At 37.2% G+C, this 20,634-nt stretch overlaps 2 protein-coding genes and 1 pseudogene across 3 annotated transcripts; 2 read left to right on the forward strand and 1 right to left on the reverse strand.

Moving 5' to 3' along the window:
- Window positions 1-775: 775 nt before the first annotated feature.
- LOC122016642 lies at window positions 776-8,751 on the reverse strand (annotated as a pseudogene).
- A 370-nt stretch (window positions 8,752-9,121) lies between these two features.
- LOC122014938 (ARF guanine-nucleotide exchange factor GNOM-like) lies at window positions 9,122-14,209 on the forward strand. Of its 2 annotated transcripts, none has more exons than XM_042571484.1 (2): window positions 9,122-10,171; window positions 10,329-14,209. In XM_042571484.1, the coding sequence occupies exons 1-2, from the start codon at window positions 9,413-9,415 to the stop codon at window positions 13,860-13,862; spliced, it is 4,293 nt and encodes a 1,430-aa protein (XP_042427418.1). In that variant the 5' UTR covers window positions 9,122-9,412; the 3' UTR covers window positions 13,863-14,209. The 2 variants fall into 2 exon arrangements, with proteins under 2 accessions (XP_042427418.1, XP_042427419.1); XM_042571485.1 differs by having other exon boundaries at window positions 10,032-10,171; window positions 10,339-14,209.
- Window positions 14,210-18,475: 4,266 nt separating this feature from the next.
- Window positions 18,476-20,203, forward strand: LOC122016105. Its single transcript, XM_042573293.1, has 2 exons — window positions 18,476-19,462; window positions 19,552-20,203. The coding sequence occupies exons 1-2, from the start codon at window positions 18,571-18,573 to the stop codon at window positions 20,031-20,033; spliced, it is 1,374 nt and encodes a 457-aa protein (XP_042429227.1). The 5' UTR covers window positions 18,476-18,570; the 3' UTR covers window positions 20,034-20,203.
- Window positions 20,204-20,634: the final 431 nt, after the last annotated feature.

Raw genomic sequence — 20,634 nt, forward strand, 5'->3', positions numbered from 1 at the left:
CTTAAGAGTCCCAATAATTGAGCGGTTAAAAGTGTGCGAAACTTAATAGTCTTTAAATCGTGCGTTCGGTTAAAGCTAATCCGTAATTTAGCCTTTCAATTACTTCCTTCTCACTAATAACTACTGCCCTTTCAAAAATAGACATGTATTCTATAAATAACACGTTTATAAAATTTTATCGAAATAATAAAATAAGTAAAATTAGCATATTCAAGAAAAATGCATATTCATCCTTTCCGACTTTTAATATTATCTAAATTAATTCTGAATTTGAAATTTATCTTTGATTTATTATTTTTAGTTTGAATTTAATTTTGCATTTGATAAAAAGAAAAAGAAAGGTGAATAAAATGAAAACAAAATACACAATAAGAAAAGAGAAAAGGGATTATATTTCACATGTGGCAGTTTTGGGTATATAATCTTTAATCAAAATTCAAATACCAAAAGTCATGATTCAATGTTAAAGCCAACTATTTTTTATTTTTTTATTTTTCAAAGATTAGAAAACCTTGAAAATGTCAGGACAAATTGGCTCCCGAACTATTGCGACCTCCCCAGCAATAATAAAACAATTAATGACTAGTACGATAATGACACTGACATACACTGAACTGAAAGATGTAGAAAGTAAAGCAAGAACTCTTTAATGAAATAAATTCTTGGCCTGAGAAAGTGATAGCATACCAAAATTTTAACATTTTAATTATTTGTTCTATTCAGTGAGCTAATATTAAGAAGATATTTAGAAGTGCCAAACGCCAGATCGTCAAGATGAAAAAGATTGTCAAATACTAATAAATATGAATTCAATTATCAAATTCACATGCATAATCTTTTAGATTAATCTTACAAATCAAAACTCCACTTAAAATTGCCTCTTTCTATGTCATCTCTTTCTATCTATTGTTTAAACATCATCTGAACATCACAATATAATACAAATAGTATCTTTTGCACTTCACTTTGATCGTGTATATGATGCAAACAGAAAATGAAAATACGTCTTCAAACATCCTTCTGTGCACACTAACATCCTTTTGTACACACTAACACCACCTTCGCTTGATTTTATCATGCGGTCCTCAAATTTCTTTCTACAATCACTTTAATGCGTTGTTTTAAAATTGTCATTCCACTTGTGATGTTCATTCAGCTTGTGATATATTTTCATACAAAGTTGTTGGTTTCATATTTGAAAAATAAATCCTCTAAAAAAAATTATTTTAATATTGCAAAAAAGCAGATGAGACTGATTCTCTTTTGCAAAGTGACAGAGTCTTGAGAAAGAAATCTACTCTACCATAATATGAATGAAAGTTTGAGAGTCCAATCTCTCCATCTTAACCATCACTGCACGATCACACATTAGCACATCTAAAGTAACTATTTTGGGCACAAATAAAAATGACACTTTTTTTTATATTATTGTTATCATTAGAAGGACGCTGAGGGTCATAAAATTACTTCATTTTAGCTAAAATTATTATATGATATGTCAAAATATTTTTTACTGATTAAAATTGCTCAATTTTAATTAAATGTAGTTCAATACTGGTATAACTATTACAATTATAACAGCTAGAGCATTAGCTGTGGACTAGGCAAATTGCCTATGAATGAATAAAGAAATGGAAGTGCTGAATCAGAATGTGGAAGAAGCTTTATGCAGCTATATATTTGTTGGATTTCCTAGCTCCAAATTGATGTGATTCGATCATACAGGAAATACATCATTAAGAAAACCTCCAAGTTTCTTTTCCTAAGCAAAGATCAAATGTAACTTTTATCGACACTGAAATTGAAATTTAATTTAATATACGAATCAGTATTTTTCCAGGTAAATGAAGCAATCTAATTGTATATAAACATAATTCAAAAAAAATCTAATCAAATATATTGCAAATGACTCGTTAGTCATCCCTATCATGTTCAATGCTATATTAAATGTCTTGCCCCTTTTTATTATAAGTTCTCAACTTCTTATATAATATTAGAAATTAGTTTTTTGTATGAAGAAATTTTTTATATGCACATTAATAAGTACTTTAATGTAGATTAAAACAGATAACCGGTTCGATCTAATCCAACTCAGAAATGGGTCAAAACTATCATACTTATTTTGAATATAATTACAAATTAATTTTTCTTGGTCAGAAAACTTAACCTAAGAACACAACCAGCAAAACAACAATCATTCCAACAAATATCATAATATATATGTTAATTGTAATGCCAATGAAATAAGAAGAAGCTAAAGGAGGGTCTATGATGCCATGCAAATAAGAAGAGGAATAGAGGATATACCTTAATATCAGCTAAGATGATGATGAGGACGATGGAATCAGATCAGAATCAATCCTTGGACAAACTGCTGCATCGAGGATTCTTTTTCCCACCGTATCTCTGCATCACAAATAAAATATAGTTACAAAAATAGGACCAGAATTCGAGCTACTTAGAATTAGTAATAAAAATCGCATTTATACGTTAACCAAAAAAATAACTATTCACAGAAGGCATCTTAACAGATACATAGAGTAGTTAAGTGAATAAACAAGAGTTTTAATTTTTTTTTTTAATATTAATGTTTAGTGTTGAAGGGGAGCCTTGACGCAACGGTAAAATTGTTACCATGTGACCAAAAGGTCACGAGTTCGAATCCTGGAAACAACCTCTTGCAAAAAGCAGGGTAAGGCTGCGTACAATGGATCCTTCCCCGGGACCCCGCATGGCGGGAGCTTCGTATAACGAGCTGCCCCTTTTTTTATTAATGTTTAGTGTTATATTAAAATTGTAAAACAAACATGTTTAAACATCTGACATTAGGATAGATAAATAATTGTTTCTGTTTTTCTTTAAAAAATAACAAAACATTTTGGTTTTACAAATTGGCTTATTCAATTGGTTTCGGCAATTTCCCAAAGGACGCACTCAAGATTTGGGGTTGCCCAAAAGACGCACTGAGATTTCAAAAGGCACAACTCTTTTCTATTTTACCCCTCTACCAAAGGGGACTTTTTTCTTTTTGTTTTCTCCTTTGCATGCAACAACTTTCCTTTATTCTCTCTCCTCTGCATGTATACGACAACCATTGTGGTACTGGTGTTTAAAAATCAACACCACAACTTAAACATGAGCACCGTTGTGGTGTTGATTTTTTAAAAATAATAAATAATGACATATTTGGACTTCGGAGCATTGTAAAAATCTACAGGAGTTGGAATGAGTCCAATTGGAGCTCTTTAGGTCCATCGACCAAAACCAATTGATCGACCTAGGGGATTTGAATTTTTAAAAAATTGACATGTAATGGAAGGGGTAGTGCAGTGAAGGTATTTATGATGTTCATGCCTGATTCTAACATCTCTACGACAAGTTATGTGTATGTATCAAATGTCTACTTTCAGAGGTTATAACTTTTGGCTCAGATATCAGAATGAGGTGTTCTTTCGTTTGAATCAAAGCTCATTCAGAGATCTACATTTGTACCATGTGAAACCCATAATGACATATGTTTGGAGCCCAAAAAACATCATTTAAAGCTTTTTCGAGTTCATTAATAGGTTTCGATCAAAACTTGATGGACCTAGAGCGCTTTAATCGGACCTAGAGAGCTCTAATTGGACCCATTGAAGTACCCCGAAGTCTATATGCACCCAGAGATATCAGCTTGAAGTCATTAATGTTGGAGCAATCTGGGTACCTTAGGTTTTGATATTTGGGCAAAGGTTTAAGTTAGGTTTATTGTTATATTTGATATGCATTGTGAGTGTGCAGGATACAGGTACAACAAGGAAAGTCCAAGGGTGATCTTGGCAAAGGAAAGTCCAAGGATGAGTCTTGGCGGTGTAAGTCCAAGCATGTAGTCTTGGCAAAGTAAGTCCAAGTGTGACTTGGCAATGGATGAAGTCCCGGAGGCGCGATCTCTTGGCAAAGGAAGACCCGACAACAATGATAAGGTCGATGGAAGCTCCAGAAGACAAGATGTAAAGGATGGGGAGGCATCCGAGGGACGCAAGACTGATGGATGAGGCTAGAAGGCTAGGTCTAGGTTGGTTAGGCGAGGACGAGTGCTGAGTGAATATACTCGGGGGTTTAATCCTAGGATTAGGGTTTATTGTAGCAGCATTGTAGCATTACTGCAGTGTTATTGTAGAAGTACTATAGTGATACTGTAGCATTACTATAGCAGTCGGCTGGTGTTTTCATCAATCGATTGGTACGGTCGACCGGGCAGTCGACTGGGCGCGAACAAAATGCTTCTATTCATTCGGTTAGTGTAGAGCTGTCAACTGATGGAAGTATCAGTCGACTGGTATATAGTCGTTGGATTATAACGGTCGAATCTCCACAAAGGGCAGTCGACTAATGGTTTTAGCAGTCAACTGGTGGATGAGGTTTTCCAACTCGTGGCGTATATAATCAAGTATTGAAAGTTTGGTTAAGGTTGACGAAAATAGAGGTGGTTAACCACTATTAGAGTCTCCAAGGTCTTCTTGAGTGATCAAGAGCTTGTGCGAGTTTGTGGCGAGGTTTCTTCACCCATAAGGAGTTACTCGAGCTAGCCGGAGGTTTTCCGAGGAGTCATCCACCGACGGATCGGGATCGGACTGCCGTGAGGTAGGAGCTTTATCTCCGAACCACGTTAAATCAACGTGTTAGGTTTGCTTTCTCTTGTCAGTATTTGTTTTTGTATTCCGCTGTGCATACTAACCATTGTAGGAAACAAACGTTGGGTGAGTCGCTATTCACCCCCCTCTAGGGGCGTCAAGGTCCCAACAATTAACAACAGTGTTTAAAAGGTTTTCGAAGTTTATAACTTTAAGACAATTGACACGTACACAATTTATCGTGGGATGTTAGAACCAAACATGGACATCATAAATACCTCCATCGCACTACCCTCTTCCATTACACGTCAATTTTTTAAAAATCCAAATCCACTAGGTCTATCAATAAATTTTGATCGAAACCTATTGATGAACCTAGAAAATTCTGATTGAACTCATTCCAACTCCTATGGATTTTTGCAATACTTTGGAGTCCAAATATGTCCTTATTTTTTTTAAAAAAATCAACATGCAGTGCTGATGTTTAAGCTGTGGTTCTGGTGTGTTAAGTTGTGGTTGTGGTTTTTAAAAATCAACATCATGGTTGTTGCATGCAAAGGAGAGAGAAGAGAGGAAAATTTAATTTAATTTAAGAGAAGAGATGAGAGAATGTATGCAAAGGAGAGAGGAAAGAGAAGAAAAAGACCAGCTTTCGCAGAGGGGTAAATGAGAAAGATGTGTGCCTTTTGGGCATTCTCAAACCTCGGTGTGCCTTTTGGGCAATTCCAAACCTTGGGTGCGTCCTTTGGGAAATTGCCGATTGGTTTTTATCTAAGTCAAATGTAAATCTGATCCCATTGTATAACTACCGGATCGTATTTAAACCTAGCCAATTTTTTCGAGTCAGAATTGCCAGACCAATCCAATTTTAATAACTATGGAACAAACAATTGGAAGTAAATAATTGTAAGGATTTTCCTTTTTTTTTAAAGAATTTTGATAGATAAAAATAGATCCAGTTGTTGTGGATTTGATATCGGCATTGGCAGACATCTAAAGAGCATACTCGACTTATATTGATTTGAAAAACTAACCTGCTTGCCGATGTCAAAGGGCACATACTTGTACTTGTTCATATGCACAATTTGCCGTTTCATGGTCAGTACGAAGAGGATGATCCAATAGCAGAGGAGAATGGGCCAGAAGACGGGAATATCAAACATGGAGAAGAAAGACATCACGAAAGCCACGCAGAAAGCTTTTGTTATAGAGTACCTGAAAAAGAAAAGAAGGCAAATTACTTGGGATGGTCTTAAGATACATTTGTTTAATTCATTGGCCAACGCACAGAAGGGATTTAGGAAGCTAGTAACTTTCGAAAACATAAAACAAGTTCGATTTGTTTATCAGTAGCATTGAGGAATAATTGCCAAATAATTTAAGCAGGGTTAGGTAGGGCTGTAAACGAGCTGAGCCGAGCCGAACTTTGGGGTGTTCAAGCTTGTTTGATAAGGTAGCCGAGCCGAGCCGAGCTTAAAATGAACCAAGCTTTTGAAATGAGTGTTCAAGTTTGGCTTGGTTTATTTTTGATGAGCTTGAGCTTGTTTGAAGCTTGGTTTGAGCTTGGTTCGTTTGGATGTTATCGAGCTCTCAATTCAAGCTTAGCTTGAGCTTGGTTCGAGCTTAGTTTGAGCTTGGTTCGAGCTTGGTTTGTTTAGATATTATCGAGCTCTCGATTCAAGCTTGTTTGATTGTTTAAAACTTTCAGTTGTTTGATTGGTTATTGAGCTTGATAATTTAAATTTATTTATTTTATTTTATTATTTATTTAGTACATTGAAAAAAATTTTATTACTGAATATGGTTCATGAACATTGTTCATGAACGTTGTTCACGAACATTGTTCACGAACGTAAACGAGCTGAACACATATGTGTTCAAGCTTGTTTGTTTAGCTTAACGAGCTGTTCAAGCTTGTTTGTTTAGTTAATCTTGTGCATATTGAATAAACATAAACAAGCTTCTACCAAGCCGAACACCAAGCTTGTTCACGAACGCTTGGTTCATTTACAGCCCTAGGGTTAGGCTGTAGAAAATCCAAATAGTAAGGTGAGTGGTGAATATGATAGGAGATTGAACCAGTAAAAATATTATATAGCTGGTTCAACTGGTTGAATCAATTCACCAAAAAATAAACATCAAAGATATAGTTTATACTTTTATGTGTATAAAATATTTATATGAGTTAAATAAACATATCAAGAAACTACCAGTTGAATTCCAAGCTAGTTCATGACAACTACGAGAACCCGTTATAGTTGGTTGTAAAATCACCACAACAAGAGTTCTATTGCAAGTGTCTTTCTGTTCTGTAAGTATATGCTCACTATCCAATTGACAAAAAAAAAAAAATCATGCAACTTCAACATACCAAAACATTGCAGATAAGCACATCTTCGAGAAATCATTGTGCATTTAAGTATATTCACATGAATAAAAAATGTCTGGATTACCAGGGCAATATAAGATGAATAAAAAGAGAGTGTATTTATACATTCATGCTTCCTCAAACGCCCAATAGTTTGAATGTAGGGCATACGAAAAAAAAATAGAGCATTAGAAAAACCTAAGCTGGTCTAAAACTGCAAGCCATATTGGAGTTGAAGGAACCAGGTAACATGTGCCAGATAGGATAATCTCTATGAATGTGAAGGTGGAACAAGGAATAACTGAAAGCTAAATAAGATGCATCCAAATAAATGTTCCTTTGACTGTCAATGGGGCGAGCTCTAAGAAGATGGACAACTTAGATTCTTGGCATAATACCCTTTTGTGCAACTAAGAATAGAGAAAGGCTCCATATTCACAGAATCAAATTACAAACTGTATGATTAAGACTGCTGATACTGGAAATATAGTTCAAATCTGTGGGAGTAATCGACACTACGTCCCCACTCCCATCGGGTCCCCATTCCCTTCATTGTCACCACTGTCCAATTGGCTATAGGGTGACAGATTTGCTATAATGGAAAGAGATTAATTCTCAACCAATGCATGCCCTCTGGGAAAAACTCCCCCCTAGCCAATTGGCCGTCGGCTATAAGCTGACCCCATGATTGACCTTCCTTCACATAACCTAGGGACGAACTGTGAGAGGTGTCTGGGTAAGCGTAATAACCTTTTGCTACAAGAAATAGTACAAGGACTTAAAATAATTCATGAATTGATCTATTTTTATACCTTTATGAAAATAAGTGACAAAGAAATGGTTAGACTAATTAACCTTTGTGAAATCTGAGAAAAACTAAGGATTTCATAAATTGAAAATTGACCAAGGATATGAAAGACAAACAAAAAACCATGCATATCAACGGAGAATCGGGAAGAAACCAAGAGAACCAGTAGGATTAACAAGGGGTCAATACAAAAAGATGGCGTGAAATGTAAGGAGCAATGAAGTTACCAAAATTTGAACTAGGGAAGCCGGCGAATGAAGGGCTTAAACTCATCAGATCCCCTCATAGGAAGTGAGGGTTCATCAGACACTTCCAGCTCCGGATCCACCATGGGCGAGAGGAACCCGATGAGAAGATTGAGCAGATAGATACCGAGCCCGTAGCTCACGATGTAAAAACCCTGCACGAAGAAACTCGCACAGAGTAGACGAGCGCGAGCAACAAGGTTCCGAGCCATCTTCCAACAGGATGGGGAGTGGATCTATCCAAGTAGTACTGGAAAGCACGGGAGAAATCTCTCCTCCATATTTCGCAAGAGGCAACGGCGCTCATGCAGCTGCTTCCCCGCCCAATCCTCCCTCCATGAAGTGAGAAAACTGGAAAAGGGCCAAAATAAGAAGGTAAAGCAAGACTCCCTGCCAGAAACTGGATTCAGCGAGCGGATCTGGAGCAGTCAGATTAGTTCGGGGAAGAAAAAATAAAAAGGTTTCGGCTGGGAAACAAACCTCCAAGGCGGTCGGAGGCGAAGAGAGGCAGAACCGCAGAGGGGGAAGGGATCGCAGCTGTGAAACAAGGAAGGGCAGCCCAACGCTGGCAGAGGAGTCAGCGGCGGCCGCCGTGGAGGAGGAGGAGGCGGAGGCGGAGGATTCTTCGTTCTCGACGATGGCAAATGACCAAGCAGCTATGCTGTTAATCGGGTGGGTCCGGTTCACATGCGAAATTAACCGAATCCGGATCGGATTTCATTTCCCTCCCTTCGTAATATGTTCGGACTTCAGTCCAGGGATTCTTCGTCCTTATTTTTCTTACATTTTCTGAAAAAGAAAATGAAAATATAAAATTAAAGATAAAGTGAAGCGAATGGAAATATTTTTATTGTTGTTAAACGATTAAAAATAAGAGAATTCCTACCTTCATTTCATTTTATTTTTTAAAAAAATCAACCTAACTGAATCTGTATAAAAGAATTGTTCAAACCCTGTTTTTTTAATGGAATTAAGTCAATTATCTAACAAGAAAAGGGTTCAATTAGATAATTTAAAACATACAAAAGCCCAACCCAATTTATAGTATACTAAATCAAAGTGAAAAAAAAAAAAAAAAAATAGACGATGAAAAAAGAAGTCCGAAAAGTAAAACAAAGGCGAGGGAGCTTGAACGCAGAGACGGGTGCTCCCTCGCGTCTTCCCCTGGTCTTGGAGTATATTCTCTTCCTCCTCCTCGATCTCCGTCTCATCTCCATTCTGCTTCCGCTTCATCGATCAATCTGTCGATTTTTGGATCTATAGACGGTACCTCCCCTTTTTTGGTTTTTATTTTCGAATCCTCGTTTGGTAGAAGCCATAGATCAGAATCACCTTCGGAAACCCTCGTGCTTGAAAAAGCCGTTTTTTTCTTGCTCGAATGGGGTTCGTGCGACTCGAGATAAACCCCATCGAGGAGGAATCATACGACGTCGCCGGGGATGGCTGTAAGGCGCCATCCTTCGATGATCCGTCAGCCAGAGCCGACCTTGCCTGCGTGATATGCTCGGAGGTCAGCGCAGTACTCGCTGTGATGCGCCGCAATGTGCGGTGGGGCGGCCGGTATGCTTCAGCCGCGGATGATCACATCATTGACCACTCCCTAATCCTGTCCCTCAAGTTACTCCGCCGGCAGGTCTTCTCATGGGGGGACGTCCGCCGCCCCTGGTCCACGATCGACCCTTCTGTTTATTTCAGGCCGTTCGTGGATGTGGTCCGCTCTGATGAGACCGGCGCTCCTATCACTAGTGTGGCTCTCTCCTCTTTGTACAAGATCCTTACTCTTGACTTCCTCGACCCGGCGTCTGGGACTGCCGTTGGAGCTGCGATGCATTTGGTTGTCGATGCCGTCACGAGCTGCCGGTTTGAGGTGACCGACCCTGCTTCTGAGGAGGCCGTTCTGATGAAGATACTCCAGGTGCTGCTTGCTATCATGCGGAGCCGTGCCTCGACTGTGCTGAGCAACCAGCATGCCTGCACAATTGTAAATACCTGTTTCCGCGTCGTCCACCAGGCAACAACCAAAGGAGAGTTGTTGCAGAGACTTTCAAGGCACACGATGCTTGAGCTTGTCCGCTGCATCTTCTTGCACTTGGCTGATGTCCACGATGGTGATGCATCTTCTTCTTTGAACCCCAAGGTACAACTTCAGTAAATAGACTGTAAAGAATTAAATATTCTATGTTTTAATTTCATCACTCTTATACAAACAAAGATGTTCTTTTGCATGAAATTTTACTGCTTGCAAGTTTTATTATTCATGCAAAAACATAGCATGTGATGATAAAGTTCTTCAGATAAGTGCAGTTGATATGGAGCAGGCTTTTGGGATTGCTCAAGTAGAAAATGGGAATGGGAGTATCAAGGTTGACGACATAGGCGTGGGAGATGAAATTGGTACGGGATCAGAACAAAAACATGACATGAAAATCATTGTAGACCCATATGGAATTCCTTGCATGGTGGAGATATTCCACTTCTTATGTTCTCTTACAAATGTCCAAGACCAAGGTGGTAGGAATCCTGCAACGAATCAGGTAGCTTTTGATGAAGATGTGCCACTATTTGCCCTTAGCATGATCAACTCAGCTGTTGAGTTGGGAGGACCTTCAATAAGTAAACACCCAAAACTATTAACCCTGATACAGGATGAATTGTTTAGAAACTTGATACAGTTTGGCTTGTCTATGAGCCCTCTAATACTGTCCACAGTATGTAGCATAGTTCTGAATCTTTATCGCCACTTGCGCTCAGAGCTCAAATTACAACTGGAGGCATTCTTTTCTTGTGTGATCTTGAGGCTCACACAAAGTAGATATGGGGCTAGCTATCAACAGCAGGAAGTAACCATGGAGGCTCTCGTGGACTTCTGCCGTCAGAAGAACTTTATGACAGAGATGTATGCCAACTTTGATTGCGACATTACTTGCTGCAATATGTTTGAAGAGCTAGCCAATCTTCTGTCAAAAAGTGCATTTCCTATCAACTGCCCTCTTTCTTCCATGCATGTTCTTGCTTTGGATGGTTTGATTGCAGTGGTCGAGGGAATGGCTGATAGGATTGGAAATGCATCTCCCTCTCTTGAACAGTCTTCGTTGGAGCTTCAGGAATATTCACCATTTTGGGCAGTGAGGTGTGAGAACTACTCTGCTCCAGAATATTGGGTTAAATTTGTCCGACAGAGAAAGTACATTAAAAGGAGATTAATGATTGGCGCAGATCACTTCAACAGAGACCCCAAGAAGGGCTTGGAGTTTCTGCAAGGAACTCATCTGCTGCCTGAGAAGCTTGATCCACAGAGCGTGGCTTGTTTCTTCAGATACACTGCTGGCTTGGATAAGAACCTTGTCGGTGACTTCTTGGGAAATCATGATGAGTTTTGTGTGCAAGTACTTCATGAATTTGCATGGACTTTTGATTTTCAGGACATGAATCTTGATACTGCTCTACGACTTTTCCTAGAAACATTCCGGTTGCCTGGTGAATCTCAGAAAATTCAGAGAGTACTTGAGGCTTTCTCAGAGAGGTATTATGAGCAATCACCTCAGATCCTTGTTGACAAGGATGCAGCACTTGTGTTGGCATACTCACTTATAATGCTCAATACAGATCAACATAATGTCCAGGTAAAGAAGAAGATGACTGAAGAGGATTTCATCCGAAATAATCGCCGCATTAATGGTGGTAATGACCTCCCAAGGGAGTTCCTGACGGAGCTCTATTACTCTATATGCAGGAATGAAATAAGAACTGTCCCTGAACAGGGTTTGGGTTTTACGGAAATGTCACCTAGCCGATGGATTGATCTCATGCAGAAGTCAAAGAAGACATCTCCTTACATTGTTTGCAATTCCCTTCCATATCTTGATCGTGACATGTTTGCAATCATGTCAGGTCCTACAATTGCTGCCATCTCAGTGGTGTTTGATTTTGCAGAACATGAAGAAGTTCTCTCAACATGTGTAGATGGCTTCTTGGCTGTCGCTAAGATCTCAGCATATCATCACCTAGAGGATGTATTGGATGATTTAGTTGTATCCCTATGCAAATTCACAACTCTTTTGAACTCATCATTTGTTGAGGAAACAGTGACAGCCTTTGGGGATGACATAAAAGCTAGGCTGGCAACTGAGACAGTTTTTAGCATAGCAAATAGATATGGTGATTGCATACGCACTGGCTGGAGAAATATCCTTGATTGTATTTTGCGATTACACAAATTGGGTTTGCTTCCTGCTCGTGTTGCAAGTGATGCAGCTGATGATTCAGAATTGCCGCTAGATTCTGTCCCTGGAAAACCTGTCACAAGCTCTTTGCCCATTTCTCATATTCATAGTATGAGTCACCCTCGGAGATCTTCTGGGCTAATGGGGAGATTCAGCCAGTTATTATCTCTGGACACAGAAGAACCAAGGTTGCAACCATCTGAACAGCAACTTGCTGCCCATCAAAGAACTCTGCAGACAATACAGAAATGTCGCATTGATAGCATCTTCATAAAAAGCAAGTTTTTACATGCTGATTCGCTGATGCAAATTGCCAAGGCACTTATCTGGGCAGCTGGTCGGCCCCAGAAAGTTAGTAGTACCCCTGATGATGAGGACACAGCAGTTTTCTGCTTGGAGCTGCTTATTGCCATCACACTAAACAACCGGGATAGAATTGGGCTTCTTTGGCAGGGTGTCTATGAGCATATAGCTAACATTGTTCAATCGACCATGATTCATTGTGCCCTTGTGGAAAAGGCTGTTTTTGGCCTCCTAAGAATTTGTCAGCGGCTACTACCTTACAAAGAGAATCTTGCTGATGAGCTTTTAACGTCACTTCAATTGGTTTTGAAGCTTGATGCTCGTGTGGCTGATACTTATTGTGAGAATATCACACAAGAAGTCACTAGACTCGTTAAAGCAAATGCAACCCATATTAAATCACAAATGGGTTGGCGGACCATAGCATCCCTACTCTCTATCACTGCTCGACACCCAGAAGCTTCAGCAGTAGGCTTCGAGGCAATTCTTTTCATCATGTCTGAAGGGGCTCATCTATCGCCAGGCAACTATGTCTTTTGCATTGAAGCTGCAAGACAGTTTGCAGAATCTCGTGTTGGCGTAACAGATATATCAGTTCGTGCATTAGATCTAATGGCAGAATCAATGAATTGTCTTGCTTGCTGGTCTAATGAGATTAGGGAAGCAGGTGCAGATGCTGAGAAAGTTTCTGAGGGAATCAGAGAGATGTGGCTACGACTGGTGCAATTGCTGAGAAAGATTTGTTTGGATCAGAGGGAAGAAGTAAGGAATCATGCAGTGGTATCACTGCAGAGATGTTTTGTTGGTGCAGATGGGATGTGTATCCCACCCCCAACTTGGGCGCAGGCCTTCGATCTTGTTATATTTGATATTCTCGATGACTTGCTGGAGTGTGCACAGAATCAATCACAGAAAGAGTACCGGAACATGGAGGGTACACTTGTGCAAGCAGTCAAATTGTTGTCGAAGGTCTTCTTGCAGCAACTGCAAGATCTTTTCGGCTTGAGTAGCTTCTGCAAGCTTTGGTTGGGGGTCCTCAGTCGTTTGGAAAAGTACAAGAAGGTAAAAGTGAGGAGCAAGAAGAGTGACAAACTTCAAGAATTGATTCCAGAGCTTCTCAAGAACATTCTTATTGCGATGAAATCCAAGGGAATCCTTGCAAAAAGAAGTACAATAGGTGGGGACAGCATGTGGGACTTGACATGGCTTCACGTAAACAATATCGTTCCATCTTTGCAGGCCGAAGTGTTTCCCGGCGAGGAGATGGAGCAGCTACATTTCTGTGATCAATCTGATGGCTAGGACATGTATGATGAAAAAAATGGTTTGTTAGTTTGATAAGAAGAACATGTATTTCTTCCACAGTTGAATTCGCTAGGATGATTGGGCTTCTCTTATACATATGCATCCACTCTCACCCTGCTTAAGCATCATATGAGATACTCATTGACTGTGGTAGCTCGTTTTCTAGGACACGTGTGTATTGTATTTGCTTGCAGAGAATCCTTTATATGTTTTCTGTTTAGCTTCAGGAGTTCATTAGAAATTTGATTACCAAACTATATCAGTGTTTAGGGTGGTTTCTTCTCTTGACCAGAAAAAGTAGTATATTTTTCTGCGAGTGAATCTTTTGTACATGTTGGAATTAATTATTTGTGATGTGTTAGAATTTCATAGTCTTTCTCCATGTGTTGCACCCCCATGTTCAGTGTTGAGATGTGGGCGGCACTCCGCAATTTTATTATTGTTTTTAGATAATTATTATTTTTTAATAATACGAATAATACACTTTAGCATTTTATTTTTTATTTATTTATTTTTCAAAAATAATAAATAATTATTGTTAACTTTTGAAAAACTACTCATCTGCAATAATTTAAAAATTATTAAAAAAATTTAATGATATATATATATGTATGAAAAGTAAAAAAAATTCAGGTATGAAATCAGCTTCTTTGAAGTTGATAAATGAAATTTGCATGCATGAAAATATCTTTTTTCATATCTTTTCATGTAATTGCATGTTCGATTTTTTAATTTACCTCTCTAAAATTAATTATGGAGTTAATCGTATAGGATGTTTGATGTTAGATCATTTATCAAAATGGTAAAGTCGGTGAAAATTTTCCACGGATCGGATCAAATCATTTGAGAATTAATTGATTAGAAATCTTAGATGTCTAAATTATCAAAATAAAATAAAAATAATAATAAATAAAACTAGCATGCGCAAACAATACGGTTCTAGAAAGTCAACTGCCATTAACGAAAAAAGTAGTAGTGTATATCTACGAAGTCCCAGTAATCTGAGTTGTCATGATTGGACTTAGATTAACTAAATTTTTAAAAATAAATTTATCTAAATTGTTTTGGAATTATCTAGTAAACTGTTCTGTCACTGTTTTAAATATTTAATTAGTTGCACGTTATTTAGAAATTTCTCTCAGTAATTATATTTATCAGAGTATATTATCAAATTTGCTACTATTAACTAATATTAGCTAAAAGGAGTCTTGACGTAACAGTAAAAATATTATCATATGATCAAAAAGTCACGAATTTGAATCTTAAAAATAGCCTCTTACAAAAAGTAGGATAAGGTTGCGTATAATGGATCCTTCCCCGAGACCCCGCATGACGAGACCTTCGTGCACTAGACTATCCTTTTTAACTAATATTAGCTATACAAGATTAAATAACTATTAGGGTACGTTTGGTTCAAGTTATCATGTATAACCTTGGTTATGTGATTACCAGGTAATCACATAACCAAGGTTATGGGGAATAAAACATAACCAAATGTTGTTTGGTTCAACCTAGGTAATGCAACAAAAACTTATTTGTTTAAAGGTTTTAATGAATACCTTAGTTTAATATTTTACCGTATTACCCTCAGTTACAAAATCAACTATACATATTATTATTATTTATTTATTTTTTTATTTTTTTTTACTTTTCTTTTTCTTATATATTTTTTTTACTTTTTATGTGTTTTTTTTTATTTTTTTAATGTTTTTATATTTTTATATTATTCATATTTATATTTTTTTACAGTTTTTAAATTTTAATTTTTATTTATTTATTTTATTTTTTAATTTTTAATTTTTTAATTTTTAAAATTTTTTATTTTTAAAAAAAAATTTAAATTTTTTAAAAATTGTTTTAAATTTTTATTTTTTAAAAAAAAAATTTAAAATTTTTTAAAATTTAAATTTTTTATTTTTAAAATTTATATATTTTTTTAAAAAAAATATTTTTAAAAATTTTAAAATTTTTTAAACATTTTTTTATTTTTTTTACATTTTTTAATATTTTTTTACATTTTTTCTCTTTTTTCCATATTTTTTCTTATCGGAGGGTATTTTTGGTATAAAAAATTCGTTAACCCCGGAATCAAGAAAAACCTTAGTTTTATGAGGTTTTCCGATTCCGGGCTGCATGACTCTTTTGCTGACGTGTCAGGCATGGAACATTACTCGGGAATCATCGAATACCTAAACCAAACAAGGTTTTTGTTGATAACCTTGGATGGATAACCAAGGTTATCAAGAATAACCCCGAACCAAACGCACCCTTAGGGTGTGTTTGATTGAAGTTATCTTATATAACCTTAGTTATGTGGTTACTTGGTAATCACATAACCAAGGTTATGGGGAATAAAATATTGTTCGGTTCAACATAGGTAATGCAACTAAAATTTATTTGTTTGAAGGTTTAATAAATAACATAATTTATTATTTTACTATATTACCCTTAGTTACAAAATCAACCGTATAGTATTATTATTATTATTATTATGATTTATTTAAAACTCTACATTTTTTTTTTTCCATTTTTTAAAATTTTTAAAGTTTTTTTATTTTTTTATTTTTATGTTTTTTTTTATTTTTTTCTATTTTTTTTATGTTTTTAAATTTTTTAATATATTTTTTATAATTTTATTATTATATATATTTTAAATTTTTTATGTTTTTATTTTTTTAAATTTTTTTTACGTTTTTCCTATTTTTTTTTGTTTTTAAATTTTTTTTCTCATTTTTTTATTATTTTTAATTTTTTTTAAATGTTTTTCCTTTTTTTTTTATTTTTCAATGTTTTTTTTACAAGTTTTTTTATAAAAGGTTTTTATTTTATTTTATATATTTTATATTCTTTTCTTTACATTTTTCTTTTATTCGAAGATATTTTGGGTAAAAAAATTTCGTTAACCCCGGAATCAAGAAAAACCTCAATTTTCCGATTCCGAGTTACATGCCCTTTTGCTGATGTGTCGGGCATGAAACATTACTCCAGGGACGGATCTAAATAGGGGCTGTCCTAGGCTATAGCCCAGCCCTTATGGTTGAAAACTTATGGAATTGGACTGGGAGAACAAGAGGTTTTCGCAATATCTACACCATATCTGCTCAGCATCTGCTACCATCCAAGAATTAGCCAAAGCCAAGAAAAAAATTGGATTTTCCAAAGGTCAACCAAATAAAAAAAAATCTAATTTTTCCTTTCTAGTTCCACCAGCTGATGCCGCGTAAACGCAGCATCCTCACGCCCAGCGATGGTTCATCGAAGGGAAGAAGTAAAATCCGAACAAACCAACTCGACCAAGAGACTTTGAGTGGCCACCGACAAACAAATCCGATGTTCTTCCTCCCGAACTCTATAAAATAAGGAAGAATCGCCCAGTCCTAAATTTACCTACCGTTTCCGCTCCTTTTCCTTCAGCGTTAGGCGTTGCTCGTGAAAAAGCGGAGGGATGCGAAGGAAGCTGCTTTAATCTAATTTTTAATTATGACCATACCGTTGCACTCTATTCTAAACCAAATTAATGTGAGTGTGACTATTAATAACAATAAATTAGTATTATGAAGTACATCATTTTATATTTGAAATACGGTGTATTAGAGTAAAAAATGGGAGAATTTTTAACATTATCTGATTTTACCATCAATGAGTTTTTTCAGGTAATAAAAAAATGGTAAAGATGATCCTTCTTACTAAAAATAGGATGATTTTCTTAAAAATTATATGATATTCTATATTGAATAAAATTTAGTTAACGATATAGAATAGATTCTATTATATATTAATTTTATATTTCAAAATTTAGTAAGGCATAACTTTATTATTATATTAAATTTAAGCCTCCTTTAATTTTAATTTTTGGATGTCCCTAGCGATGCTACACATCATGGTTCCTATATTTCTAATGTTAACATATTAGATATAATTATCAGTAAATTAATTTAATAATTTCATAAATAATCAAAAAATATATTCAATAAAAATATAAAATTAGGTGAAATATTGGAAACGACGAGATGGTAATGCACTCATGCTAAGTGAACTCAACCTCTTCTGTGACATCTTTAACGAACTTGACCAATTCAAAATCAGCTCAGTCTATTTCTAATTTCTGGATCCGTCCCTGCATTACTCGGAAATCTTCGATTACTTAAACCAAATAAAGTTTTCATTGATAACCTTGGATAGATAATCAAGATTATCAAGGATAATCCCAAACCAAACGTACCCTTAGTATTCATGTCACTTAATTCATTTTTAGTTAATGTTATGCTAATTGATTTGTAGACTTAAAAAATGAAGAATTTCTGAGAAATCTGATGTTTCTTATCAAATATTTTAAATAAATAAATAAATAAATTGGCATTATTTTATCTAGAGTGAAAGGGTTAATGTGAAATGACAAATTTGAGAAAAGCTAGTGGTGAGATGATAAATTTGATAACTTTGAGGGGATATTTTAATAATTTTTATTTTCCTTATTAATCTTCTCAAATGTCAAATAAATCGTACCTTTTTTTTTTTTTGCTTATTTATTTATTATTCAGTTTCCAGAATTTTTTATATAAACGAATATAAATATAATACGATACATTCACCTGAGCATTAATGACTCATCTCTCCATTCCTTTCCAGAACCGATCATCTTCCAAAAGTCCATTCCAAGCCATGGCTGCTTTCTTCGATATCGCCATTTCCACAACTTAGCCAGATGAAGTTATGGATCAAAATTCTAGCCCCCTCGATCGCCTCTGCCTTCCTCCTCCTCCTCCTCTCCATCTTCCTTTGGTACCGCCGCTGCCGGCAGTTCTCCTCTCTGGAGACTCCCCAATTCCCTCAATCCGCAAGCAGATCGAGGACGCAGAGTTTGCAAGCCGGGATCGCCAAGTTGCACCTCTCCTTCCGCACCAGCACCCACAGCACAGCCGGAAGCGAGTCAGCGCTGGCGACGTTCAGTTGGGATGACCACCCGAGACTGGTGGGCGAGGCGGTGGAGCACGGATGGTCGCGATTCATGTTCTCAAGCGGCCAGCCACCGTGTCGGCGCTTTGCGCACCCATGCGACAGCGGCTCCGGGGAGACGAAATGGGAGGTGCCGCTTGGCTCTTTGGAATTTTCGCAAACGGTTGAGTTGCGTCCGAGAGAGAGGAGCCTCCATGGCGAAGATGTCTCGACGGCGAGGATGCTCCTTCCGTTACCCGGCCCTCCTCTCGGCGTCTCCTCCTTCCCTAAAGAAGCCTATTTTGAGATCACCGTCTTGTACCTGAAGAAACCGCCGGCACCGCAACAACAGTGGACTTTTCCTCGAGAAAATAAGCGAACCAAGGCCGCGGACGTCGTTGAGGAAGCTGATAGTGCGAAGCTTATCTCGGAGAATTCCTTCAAATCCTATGCCGTTCTTCCCTGTGCTTCCGATGTTATCGTTACTCCAATCCCAGAAACCAAAGCTTACGCCGAAGAAGAAGAATGTCGCAACCAAATCAACAACACAATTCTCATATCATTGGGCCTCACCCATGGTGGAACACTTCCAGGAGGATCATTCTCCGGCACATACCCAGGCTCCATTGGTTTCCACTCCAATGGCTGCGTCTTTCTCGACGGTAAGATCCCAAAATCGAATCTTTCGCTCGTCAGCAAGCATCATAGCAGATCCAGAATTCAAAATTGCAGCTTTTCTTCAAAATCGCAGGAACGATGCTCGTTTTCGAATCGGAGAAATCAGGGTGGGCAGAGGTGAACAGGGTAATCGGCTGCGGCTTCGATTCGAGGAAGAAGAAGGTGTTCTTCACGGTGGATTCGGAGCTTATGCACGTCATTCACTGTAGCTCAGACATCTACAAAGCTCCCATGTTCCCCATCATCGCTTCAAACACAAACGCAACGATTCTGATCAACTTGGGACAGAGCAGATTCAAGTATGAGCCGGCAAATGTGCAAAGGACGTCCAATCCTTGCTTCATCGGCTCGTCGTCGTTAGACCGAAGCGGAGCCACCATCGGCGAAGATGATAGCCGCGAGCTCTTCTCTATGGGCAGGATCGATCCGCAGTGGTTCGACGCAGTTAAGAAAAGCCAGAGCAGCACTAAGAACACTGTAAATCAGAACGATGCCAGCTACTTGGTGGATGTGGATGCTGATTCTGATCTTTTCGAGATCTCACTGCGCATTTGACGAATCATTAGAACAAGTTGACAGAAAATACAAAACTTGAGAAAATTTTAAGTTGCCTATAGAAAATTTAGCTACAGTAAAGATTTTGATATTGTCAAAATAGCTTTATATTTTATTTCAGTTTAAAACATTACCTCATTTGCATCCTCTAATAGTGGAGACAACTTTATGCACTCATCCTCAGATAATGGTGCAATAGTTACATCTTCCAATTGATAATCAAGGTATATACGTATTATAGGAATTTTCATTCCAGTGAGTACCTAAGAACCTTGGCCATTTGGTTGCGCGCTTCCTAATTTATTTTGATGATTGATGAAAAAATTTTATGGGATTATAAGGCTGAACCGGTCCCCCAAGATTAATAGTTTAAAGAGCTCCAAGTCACCTTCAGGATTAGTTAATTCGAATAGAAAGAAACAATCTTCTTTTCCCTTGTTGTTAGCCACATTAGCTCTAACAAGCACTAAATTGTTTAATCAAGTTCTGAAAGAAAAAGCCTATAATTGTAGCCAGAGAGTAGAGAATTCTTAGTCCAGTTTATTTGACCTTTTAAGTGTCGGCAAATGATAGTTTATACAAACAGCTACTTGACATGATT

The sequence above is a fragment of the Zingiber officinale genome, chromosome 8B (genome assembly GCF_018446385.1).
Source record: "Zingiber officinale cultivar Zhangliang chromosome 8B, Zo_v1.1, whole genome shotgun sequence".
NCBI lineage: Eukaryota > Viridiplantae > Streptophyta > Magnoliopsida > Zingiberales > Zingiberaceae > Zingiber > Zingiber officinale.